At 40.8% G+C, this 12,493-nt stretch overlaps 1 protein-coding gene across 3 annotated transcripts in view; it reads right to left on the bottom strand.

Annotated features, from left to right (window-relative positions):
• Nucleotides 1-8,820: 8,820 nt before the first annotated feature.
• The window catches only part of pear1 (platelet endothelial aggregation receptor 1), a 34,866-nt gene continuing 31,193 nt past the window's right edge, over nucleotides 8,821-12,493 (bottom strand). For all 3 annotated transcript variants that reach the window (XM_042106000.1, XM_042106001.1, XM_042106002.1), the window contains exons 18-23: nucleotides 12,257-12,466; nucleotides 11,612-11,721; nucleotides 10,960-11,086; nucleotides 10,789-10,851; nucleotides 9,925-10,164; nucleotides 8,821-9,426 (exon numbers count right to left, since the gene is read on the bottom strand). In XM_042106000.1, the coding sequence (XP_041961934.1) occupies nucleotides 9,284-9,426; nucleotides 9,925-10,164; nucleotides 10,789-10,851; nucleotides 10,960-11,086; nucleotides 11,612-11,721; nucleotides 12,257-12,466 (893 nt within the window). In that variant the 3' untranslated portion in view covers nucleotides 8,821-9,283. The remainder of the gene's footprint in view (nucleotides 9,427-9,924; nucleotides 10,165-10,788; nucleotides 10,852-10,959; nucleotides 11,087-11,611; nucleotides 11,722-12,256; nucleotides 12,467-12,493) is intronic.

Below are 12,493 nucleotides of genomic sequence, written 5' to 3'. Positions count from 1 at the left end.
CAACTCTTTCATTTCTTTCTTTTTTTTGTGACCACTATCATTGATGACTTATCAGACATGAAATTATGAAAGCGTGAGAATGACTGACAAAAATACAGCTTCTGAAAGGATCATACTTTTACTAATATGGCCTACAAGTACAACTATTGCTTCTTATTTCCTTGTTATCTGAACAATGATACAACTATGATGGAGACAAGACTTCATAAAGCACAACGTTGCTCATTATTTACAAAGAAAGTAATGATTACATTCATCACTTAAGAGGACATTTCAAATAGGAGAAAATGGCAAGGGTTATATGACATAGCTGTGAATCAAAATGGATAGTGAATATTGACAAATCATAATAGTTTTAGCTGTAGTAAAATACAATAGTTGACAATTTGAAAATAAACCCTTAGGACGCAAATATAGCCTAGCAGTCCTACAATAATTTTCTTGTATGTTTCTTTTTTTTTTTTTATCATCGCAATGGTCTCATGTCCCCAGCATTGCCTGGGATGGTTCACTTGAACAAATGAATGGATGGAATATCCAGTAGGTGGCATCAGTCTGCCACTATCTAAAAACTTGATTGTCCTCATGTGCATTTGTTGTCATTGTCCTTGTGCATTGCTCCACTCTCGCTGGGTTCCTGTTATGTGGGCTGGAGCGCTGTGTGGGGGTGGAGGGTCAGTAATGCACTCTCCGTGGTGACGGGGAAGGGGGTCGGCGGACTGGGGGCAGGTCGTAATGGCCTGGGATGTGGCTGTTGGTGAGCATGTCATAATGGTTCTGAGGCTCCTGCTCAGGGACGTTGCCAAGAGAACAGCATGCTGTGAGATATGACAGTTAAGGCCAGGAAACAAGATTATGAATGTGTGAAAATAGATATAGCCATGTAGTGTGTAGCATTATTAAATTTGCTGCAGCTGTTACTTTTAGATGCTTTCAAGCTTTCTTTTACAGCGGCACCAAGGAGGCCTAACACAGGCCTATTTGTTAACCTATGTCTCCCTTTTTTCACAAAAGAACATGAAGGCTTTCATATTGTGTCCACAAAATATGGAAGGGAACTCAGTAAAAAGAAAACAAAACATGATTTGTCTTGTGCACTGAATTGAGTTGTGGACAAAATGCTGAATGCACTTTTGATTGACAGTAATGTTAGACAATAAATCCTGTCCTCGTAGTCAAGGCAACATTTACTGTGTAGTATAAAATGTAAAATAAAGTTTGTTAGGATTGTCCTGTGCCATCAATGATTATTTTGTTGAACAACAGTTCTGTCATAGCCTATCAGGGAAATGATGTGCCGTTATTATCCCCCCTGCAATCAAACAGTGATGCTTTTTGGATCATGGGACATAGATGTTTGTGTCAAGATTTAAAGGTTAGGCTAATATCAAGATTTTATCAAGATCAAAATGTGACGAGTGTCATTTGTATGCACTGGTGTGGTTTATAAAACAACCAAAGAGTTTCTCAAGGTAAATAAATTGAATATTCTTCAATGGCCAAGTTGAACTGAATCCAAATGAGCATGTTTTCCATGCTTTTTTACTTAGGCTACTGAAGACAAATTGAAGTTGAAAGACCAAAAGCTTCAGTCAAGGCCTGGCAAAGCATCTTGTGGGAGGAAACGTAATGTTTGGTGATGTCTACTGGTTGTGGACTTCATGCAGTCATTGACTGTGATGGGTTTTCATAAAAGCATTAAATATCACCACATATAGTTATGTTTTCCCTAAAACCCTTAAAATTAAAGATGAAAGCCAGGCTTTAAGCACATCTTGATTGCTTCATTTCATATTCATCCTGGTTTTGTAAACTACAGAAGTAAAATGGCAAAAATGGTGTCACTGTCCATACTTGACCAACTGAAAAAACTGTAGTTAAAGTCTAGGTCTACATTTACAATGTACATTTAGATTAGGCCTAGGCCTATCTATGGGTTCTGTACAGTTGACATAGCTAACTGCACACATTTTGCCCATCATAAACCACATTGCCAAACTCTTAAAAATGAAGAAATAAAGAAGATAATGAAAATGTATTATTATGTCCAAATTTAGGCAAAACACCAGTGTCTACCTCACACAGTCAGCCAAGTAGCTAAAGCGGGATTCACAAGCTTCAGGTAAGGTTTTGTCACACAGGGCTAATCTCGAAATCATGTGAAAATTATTAACTGTATGCCTGCCTAATGGAAGAAGTTATCAAGTACAATTATTTCTCATATTGAGTTAATATCACATTTTTGCTGTCTAATTAAGGTATTTGGGGGAAACAAATCTAAGCATTTTAATTGTTGTGAACATTGGAACAATTTTCTATTTTGCTAACCTCGTTAGGCCAGTTTTAGCTCCCGGGTGTGTTAGCCATTTTTCATCTTTAAAACTAGTAAAGTAAAACCTCCAAGTTCAAGATTTTTAATATCTCTTGAATATTTAAAGCATTGAAATGTCAATGAGTAGCTGCCACACCAAGAGGAAGTAGGCCTATGTTTAAAAATACCATTGGATAGATGCAGAAATGTTTTTGTAACTGTTTTCCAAATGCCAAGAGACATTTATTTGCTTTAGCCTACTATGGTTGAGACTGAGAGCAACCTGCCTGAGGCCCTGGGTGAGTTGCATGCACAGTTCCAGGAGCAGGTCAAAGAGGAGACCAAAAAGACCTTCAACCTCAAGGTGATCAGTGGTCTACTCACAGGGTAACTTAACCACATGGTATAGTAGCCTATAACATAATGTCGTGTTTTTCTATGACTTAAAGGAACCATATGTAAGAAATGTATTTCAATTAATCATAAAATGGCTCTGATATGTCACTGACATTAAGAAGTCTTGTTCATTTCAAATACTTATATCACTGACAACAGTAGTCCGGCCAGGATATTGTCATTTAAAAAGTGAAGTTGCAGCCCTCAACTGATGTTGAAGTTGTGTTTTGTCATGTCATGTTGTGTTTTGGCCTGATGCGCCACCCTCCACCTATCTACTAATCACAAAGTCAATAATGTTTCAGCATTCGGGTTGGCAACCTCAAGTCAGGGGATAGGGGGAGGGGATATACCGCTCTACAGTAATTTGAAAGTGATTGCAGTACCAGTTTTGGCCACAATCTTCCATATGGTTCCTTTAAAGGATGCATGAATGGTTTTATACACTTTAATATTACTGCAGTTATTATGAGATTTCCAAGGCCTGCACATATCTTGAACAGACCAGACCAGCAGTCAAGGAGTGGGGTGCAGGAGGATACAGTAGACACTAGGCCTCTCATTAGATGGCATGATGTCAGCTGGTAAAGATAAGAGCAAGGACAAATAATAGGTGGGCATTGACTGCTATGAAGTAAACAAGATAAGAAAGCCCTGCTTACACCCAACTGGATAGAACCAGAAAGACCCAGAACTAGACAGTTTTGCATATATTTTTATGCATGATGGGAGGATGGTTTCCACCAATATTAGTAACCCTATCAGATGCTGATTGGCCAAAAGATGTCTTTCGAGAATGGCGCGAGGAGAGGACACTTCTCTAAGGTTAAGGGGTATAAAATATAGGGTGCAGCCATCTTTAAGTCAGATCTCATCGGGGGGCGCCAGCTGATGACATCTCACCTCACCCTATTGCTTGACGACTGGTCTGGACATCATTTAGGCTGGACTATCACTGCAATACGGTGAATAAAGATCAACAGTCTTCAGAGATCTCCTGTCTGCATTGTCTCTTTCGGATGCCTTGTTCTAGAGTGCTAATTAGCAAATAGTTAAGTGATTATTTGCTAATTTGGATTCGATAAGTGGACAGTATTTCCAAGACAATAACTTTTAGTAGGATATTTGTTTCCACTGATTAATACCTATGGTTCATCTGAGGTTCATGCCAGTGCTTTTGAATCCCTGGTACATATCTGTGGAGTTACTTAAAGTAAACATATACTGTGGCTACATTTGATCTGTGCCTGTAGTGAGAAATGTCTTTGTCTGTAGTGAGACTGTGTGTGTGTGTGTGTGTGTGTGTGTGTGTGTGTGTGTGTGTGTGTGTGTGTTTGTGTGTGTGTGTGTGTGTGTGTGTGTGTGTGTGTGTGTGGCAGCCTGGGAACGCTTGCTAGTCTGCGGAACAGCCACCTGATGGCCTCTATAGCTCTCTTCTAGCTGACCCTCCCTCTCACTCTTCACTCCAGTCAGTGTACTTAACACACACCAGTGTACACTCACACAAGTGCTGAGTCAGTGTACTTAACACACACCAGTGTACACTCACACAAGTGCTGAGTCAGTGTACTTAACACACCAGTGTACACTCACACAAGTGCTGAGTCAGTGTACTTAACACACACCAGTGTACACTCACACAAGTGCTGAGTCAGTGTACTTAACACACCAGTGTACACTCACACAAGTGCTGAGTCAGTGTACTTAACACACCAGTGTACAGTCACACAAGTGCTGAGTCAGTGTATTTAACACACCAGTGTACACTCACACAAGTGCTGAGTCAGTGATACTTAAATCGGACATTTAATTCATTCATTCATTTATAAGGACAACACAGATTCATTAACATTTCTGTAAAATGTCTGAACGACACAGACAGCGAGGCTTCCAGCATGATGTGCGGAACCGTTACCCACACACGCATCACCCAGCAGGCAAGTTTGTCCGCCTGAGCAACAAGGCTGACCAGGTGAGTCCCTTTGCCATGCTTAAACCAAGATGGGCGTCATTGCATGTCACATTCACTGACTTTACTGTGACTATGGCATATTACTTTTTCACTTTTACAGGTTCTGCAGTAGACTCTGTGACCTATACATGTGTAAAAATATGTTTTTGATTTATATTATCCAGGTTATTAGAGTTTATCCACCCCTCAAAAGAGTTTATTCACCAATTGCAACTATTATTCAAAACAATCACACTGTATTATCCACATTCACAATATCTCATCAACACTCTAGGAACCACTGGTATTGTTATACACATTGGATAATCACCTCGGCCATCATCAAACATGTTCTGAATGCCTTTTTTAAAAATCGGATACCGCATGGCGCAGTCCACCTCACCAAGATCACAGAATTCATAGTTTATCCACCTCTTATTTTACCACTACATCCCTGGTGCCAATGGAGAGGTGAGTCACCCTGCACATGAAGATGGGGATAGTAGGATGAAGCTCTTTTATTTTGCCACAACAAAGTGGCCTTGAGGATGTGAATGACTATTTGCCTGATTAAGACCAGTAAGAATTCTTAGAATTGTAATTTAGTCCTTTTGACTTTTTGACTCTTTTAAAATGACTTCCTTTGACTCATGCTATGTGGCCTCTGTTTGGTGTTGTTCTTTTTTTGTTTCTTTATCTTCTTCAACTCTTCATCCACACCCTTCTCTGAACTTTGAGGTTCATCCAGACCAAACGTGACGATTTTGCTACATACTATTCCTATTTATGTACCAGCATGCAAAATTTGAGCCTCCTACTGTACATGTACTGTACCGTAAAACTGGCTGTATGGCTGTAGGTCTACCTTGGAAAGTATTCATCTTACATACAAGTCATTTTACAGTGTGTCTGGGTAACATACCTGGTAATTACCATTACCTGGTCATTTTTTCAGAATGTTTTGAGACCTAAGTGCGTGGGTCCTGGTTGAATTGACGTGGAATGACCCTTACGACAATTGACATACTGTGCTGAGAATGGCCACTCTGTCTCTATAATATATCTCACGATATGGGAGGCCACCGCCGCATATCATCTACCCACTCCGTAGAGGTGAACAGCCTTGGATGGCGAAGTAGGCCGACAATCTTGTCATCTGACCTCCTGATGGCATTTTTTGTTTCCTCCCAAGTTAGCCTCTCCATCCTCTTCTGCTGGGTTATCCCAATGTAGCTAACTACAAAAGAAAATACATTTCTAAAATGGGTGTAGGCCTACTGTAGCATCAGGTTTATAATTTTGGCTTAGTTTAGCTATTAGATACTTCCTGATTACTTCCTCTCATGGTAAGTTAGAGTTTAATGCAGTGTGTGAATGCATTGGTTCCTTAAGTCACGGTTCCACTTTTCAAAGAGGAACATAGCCTATAAAAACACATTTTACAGTTTATGGAGTGGGTTTGCAAATTTTGCAAATCTAGCCAGGTGTAAGTTACAGCGGTACAAAATATTAAGAATAGTGCTCCCATAAGCATTATATAAATGATAACAGCACTGGTCAATACACCAGCCACTTCACTAAATGTCCCAGCTGGGCAAGTTCACATCCATCCATCCATCCATTCATCCATTCATCCATCCATCCATATATCTATCTGAGCAGCTCAGCTAGATCACCTGGCCAAATCTGCACTTTGTCTCCCCCTGCAGGCAGCTCAGAGCACTTGCGTGAACAGTGAGTGCAACATGTGCATCCACAAGGTGGTGTGTAACTCATGTGGATAGCCATCTGAAGGCCGGTCTCCCAGTCTTTTGTGGTGGGCAACAACCAGCTGTGAAATGTAAGCAAAGGCCACCTGTATCAGGTTTGGTAGATACTTTACTAACTTTACTTACTCAACTTAATTGGGAACGCATCTTGCGCACACAGGAGAGAGACAAAGAGAGTGGCAGACCCCAACTGGCTTGTCATTGTGTATCTTCTTTTAGTATAAGAAACTTTAAAAAGGAAATCATGCAACAAAGATGAGGCTACGGGAGGTTGCAACTTGCGAGGTTATCCAGTTCCAACTACTGAACATCTTTAAACTCAAAATTGGTGAGAGGGCTCTTTACAGTAACATAGGCTGCAATCAATGTGATCTGGAACATGGACAAGCATATAAAGACTGGTCTACTACTTTGCCTTTGTAGAATGGAATTGGTGAATGGTATTGTTTCTTCAACAATACAAAAATAACATTTTAACATTGCCATTTTGCTGGGCTGATGATATCAGATGGAGCTTGACGGAAAAAGTGGGGAATGGCCAAAAAAAATGGAGAACCACTGCTTTAATCCGAAACGACTCTACGGCTGCATATGTCAATTATATTACAAGGGCAATTGTCCCCGGAGCAACTCGGGGTTAAGTGCCTTGCTCAAGGGAAGCTGGGAATTGAACCCACAACTTTTCTGGCTACCGCATGTTAGCCCAGCTCCTAACCATTACTTAACCACTACTGTTATAATTGGCCTCTGTATTTTGGTGAAAGTTGATAAATAGGCTAGGTCTGTAATCTAGAGGTCCAGGCCTATCATTTTCAGAGATAATATCAGCTCTGTATATCATTTAGACTCTGTAAGATATAGGCTAATAAATAAATCACCAGATATTTTAGGCCTGTTATGTTAGGGGAATTTCTCAAACAAGATAAGAATTTGTTCTTCAACAAATTTTTAAAAAGTAGCCTAATGACTGACTGATACAAAAGAGAGAGTTCCAGTCCGATGCCCTGCCACCTCTCTCCTCACTCTCTTACTCAACCTCAGTAAGGTAGGGGCTTCTCAGATTCGGACCAATTGTCGAACACACGACCAGCTAGACAGGGAAAGCCAGATCCAAATGTTATCATGATGAATTTTATGGTTCTCAAAGCACTGTAGCCTAATTCTCACAAGTTATCATAGAAGCATACAAAATGTCAGTATCTAATGAAAGATGAGAAATAGACTGTGATGAAAGAGTAGGCCGTGTTATGGTAGAGCCAATGAAAGCAGGAAGAGAGCTTAATGGGGAGAGAAATGAAGACATAATCGCTTGTTTTGCTCAAGGGCACTTCAGCCGCTTCCTACTGGTCGGGGTTCGAACCGGCAACCCTCCGGTTCCAAGTCCAAAGCGCTAACCAGTAGGCCACGGCTGCCCACAAACCACATCATATATGCAAGGGGGGGTGAATACTGTGTATAGGCACTGTATTAATGGCACTATTTATACTGTGTATAGGCACTGTATTAATGGCACTATTTATACTGTGTATAGGCACTGTATTAATGGCACTATTTATACTGTGTATAGGCACTGTATTAATGGCAACAGCCTTTGGCATCCTGAGGCTAAGATTGCCTTATTTTGAGAGCAGAGGGGAGAGTGATTTTATTGTGGTCATTATGGCATTGGAGAATCGGATATCCATACTCACTTCTTTACCCTGACTAGTAGTTTCCCCCTTTTTTACATCAGGACTCGAACCTGAGGCACTTGGATATTTGAAATTCAATTAAAAAATGTAAAACATTTAAGTTTTGAAAATGGATGATAGTTCCCAAATCACTGAGTAATTGTGTTTAATAATAGTGATCTCAATATTGAACAAAATAATCGTGATAATGACTTTTGCCATAATTGAGCATCCTAAGTAAATATCATAAACATTCACGTTTTAAACAGCATGCATGGTGACCAAAACAGCTTTCTTGACCTTAGACAGAGGTGGGAAAGCTGGGTTCAGGATGTATAAGTCCTACCATGTATCAGACCTACCTGTGCTTCTAAAACAAATAATTGCTTCTAATTGCTAATTGCATCTCTGACTTTAACCATACAGTAAAATGCTGAGAGGCTTATCCATGATTTAATTTCAAATAGGCTAGACTATTATAATAATCTTTTTACTGATCTTCCAAAAAAGTCAATCAAGAAACACATTTTAAGCGCATTTTTCTTATTTAAGTCATGCCAAACTTTCTATTTTGTAAATCACTGGTATGATGTGGTTTTATGATTCAAAATAATCAAATGTGACATTCAGAGTAACTTATAGGTTAATAAAAAATAACACTCTGTTGCTGTCTTGACTTATTCCTTAGACAAAGGCAACTACCTGCAAGAACATACACAGGACTGCATACAAAGCTCAACTTTATTATTTACATTATATACAAAAGAAGTGGTAATTACATTCATCAATGGTGGACTTTCCAATCAAGGGCTCCATCTCAGCTGTGAATCAAGCCCTTTCCTTCCCACTAGACTTCTGGTGGATACTATTTACATAAAGTAATGGCAGTGTTTAGCTATATTACAATATAACCTTGATAATTTGAAGCTGAAGACACAAACAAAACAAGCTTCAAAAACATGTAAACATAAAGAATATCATCCAATCAGTCACATTCCCTCAGCGTTGTCCTGGATGGGTCACTTGAAAAAAAGAAAATGAGTGGAAGATCCAGTAGGTGGCGTTGTTGTGCCACTTTCTAAGAAACTTGAGGGCAGTCTGATTTTGTTGTCATTGTCCTTGTGCATTGCTCCACTCTCGCTGGGTTCCTGTTATGTGGGCTGGAGCGCTGTGTGGGGGTGGAGGGTCAGTAATGCACTCTCCGTGGTGACGGGGAAGGGGGTCGGCGGACTGGGGGCAGGTCGTAATGGCCTGGGATGTGGCTGTTGGTGGGCATGTCATAATGGTTCTGAGGCTCCTGCTCAGGGACGTTGCCAAGGGAACAGCGTTCTGTGAGACGATGGGAGAAATCATACAGTGAAACATGACAGTTAAGACCAGGAAATGAGGTTATGAGCATGTGAAAAAAGATCTAGTCCTGTATGAGCAACAATATTACATTTTACACAACTATTGCTTCTGTATACTTTGGAACACACAGATTCACACTGAAACTCACATCTCACATCTCACATTTCATGTGTTGCTGAAACCTAGGTTTGCCATGTTTTACCAAAACCTCACACACTGTTACCGAGTTATATTATCATCCATTTATTACCAATTCAATAGTAATCTATACAGCATTCCAAAAAGTACCACCAGCCTCAGCCTGGGGATGATACCTATGTTCTAACATTGAACAACAGCCTTTCTTATATTACGTGGGCGTAATATATAGCTTTCATGGCTGTTGGATCATCAACCCCAACATGAGGATGACTGTAAGTCATTGGCTCCTACTGATGGATCACTCCTAAGAGGTGGAGGGGTAGACTAGTGTGGTACCTCTACGTGTGGTAGTGGAGGCAGCACCAGCACCAGCGGCGGAGGCGGCGGCAGGCCCCAGCATTGGGGGGCTGATCTCGGTGTAGCTCCTCTCTCTGGGCATGGGCAGCGCCGCCTTCATCTCCATGTAGCTGCACTCGGGGGGGCACGGCGGCAGGCCTGGCAGGTCTTTGATGGTGGCATAGGGGTTCTCGCTGTTCAGAGAGCTGCTGCTCGCGGCAGCACATGAGTCCTTTAGCTCTGCACACACACACAAAAAACCATGTTTAATTAGAGCCAATACTGTTTAGGTCATGACAAGAATAACAAATATTTCTGTGATACATTGTTTGAATAAAACCTAATTACAAAAGGCATTAAACACCTTAAAGTGCACAAGCTTGACTGGATAAAGGAGTATAGACAGAGAGCACCAAAACACTAGGTGCCGACCTCTGGTGATAAACTTAAGAATAAAAATAAAATTTGGCACACTCTGGCTACAAAGGCATATATTGGATACCATTTTGTCCATGTATTGTGTCCATGCGTTGTGTCCATTGATGTAGGATACACTATAGTTTTGACTGCTGTGCTTAATTCTGACTTCAAATGGTCCTGCAGCTTGACTGGTACAAACATGTGCTTTCAGTGCCTTGGTCATGCATTTGATTTCGAGAGAATGACTATTATTTATACATATGCCTTCAGCCACCTTCAGCGTTCTGTTACCTTTCCCCTCATGACTTGATGAATGAATGTTCATAGAAATTCAGGGGCTTTATTAGTGGGTGTTGGCTTCACTGCCTGATATGAGTCATCTTTCATCTCAAATTGCAAGTTCATACATTAAATGTCATAACAGAATCAAAGACCAGGTTGTACCTTTGTTGTAATATTTCCCAAGGCTGGCACTATAGCTGTAACTCCGGTCAATTCCAAAAGCTCCTAAAAAGCACAAAATCACATATTTTTTTGTTACACAGAGGATGACATCTGGGCCATAGAGGATTACACTCAAATGTTCAGATAGAATAGTAGTGTGTGGGTACTCACCGTGGTCTTTTGGAGGCTCCTGGTGCTTCCAGTCAGCAGGTAGAGTAGCGTTGCTCTCCAGCCCAAAGAGACCTCGCCTCTCCCGCTCCTTGTTCTTCACGCTACAGAACAGCTGGTTGTTGGTGTTCTGTGGATCACACATCAACAGACACCGCAACTAAACTTTTTGCTTAGCAACAACTTTTGACACTTTGCTTAGCAAAATGCTTTTGACAAAAGCATTTTACCACATGAATATTCTAGGTCTAAATACATTTCTGTCATAGCTTTTCCTGATCTGATCTGAAGGAATAAGGAGAAAAATGCCAATTTTTTAAAACAGCATAACATTTGTTTCACTCCTGGTTGTCTTAAAATGTCAGATTGATAAAGCTATTTTTCACTCACCACAAGACACAAATCTGGACCTAATCAACATACGTGGCTAAACATGAAATACAGCACTCTCCACATTTATTGCCCTCTGGTGAAAAGAATAAAAACATCTTTTGGAAAACTACGAGGAAGAATCCAAAATTGAAGGGAAGCAAATTTATTCTGAGAAGAAAAAAAATCCTCATAAAGAATTAGATATTTTATTACATCTTTCCTGAGGGTGCCCATAACTGTGGAGGGTAGCTGCTTAGATGTGTGGCTGGCGGTGGATACTTGCCTTGATGTAGCGGTCCTGGTTGTTGGGCACGTGGGGTAGCGGTGGCCTGTTCTGGGTCAGGGTGTGGTAGCTGGGGTTGGAGTAGTAGTGGTGGTAGCTATGGGGGATGTCTGTGGCCAAGAAAATATTTCTGCTATGTGTTACAGGGCTTCAACTAGCAATTATTTTCATCTGTAGATTATTTTCCTGATTAGCCGATTCGTTTTTTTTTTTATCGATGAAATGTCAGAAAATGGTGAAAAATGTTGGTCATTCCAAAAAAAACAAGATTGAAATAATTTTATGGTACTTTCCTTAAAAAATGACAAACCAATTAACAGATCACCAAAATAATTAATTAATTTATTAGTTAACTAATTGATTAATAAATGAATTGTTCCGGCCTACTGTGTTATACCATAATCTCTGCCGTGTTTTTCTACAAACTGTAGTATAACTAAAATTTCAAATCTGAAACAATGGTATAAAGAAGTATTTTCTCAATAGCTTTGTCCTGAAGTATGATCAAAAGGGTTTAAACTGGCTTTAATTCCCCGATTCCCCCACCCACACCACGCATATTTAAGCCTTCAGTTAGTGATTACTGGTACAAAAGTGTTGAGTAGTGGTTCAGTGTGGTGGAAGGTCTCTCTCTCTGTAGAGTACCTGGCACGGCGTATTCTGAGTTGACGGTGCGCGTGGAGGAGAAGGAGACGGTCGGCGTGTGGTTCTGTTTGTCCTTCTGCCGCTGCCGGTAGAGTAGAAGCAACGCCAGCAGGAGCACCACCAGGATGACCAGCACCACGATCCCTGCAATGGCCCCCCACGAGTCACGCTCCACTGGGGACACGGGCACCATCGTGCTCCCGAAACGGTCTGGGGATGGAAGGAGGGCCAAAGTGC

The sequence above is a fragment of the Alosa sapidissima genome, chromosome 10, assembly GCF_018492685.1.
Source record: "Alosa sapidissima isolate fAloSap1 chromosome 10, fAloSap1.pri, whole genome shotgun sequence".
NCBI lineage: Eukaryota > Metazoa > Chordata > Actinopteri > Clupeiformes > Clupeidae > Alosa > Alosa sapidissima.
This window is presented reverse-complemented; position numbering and strand designations above follow the sequence as displayed.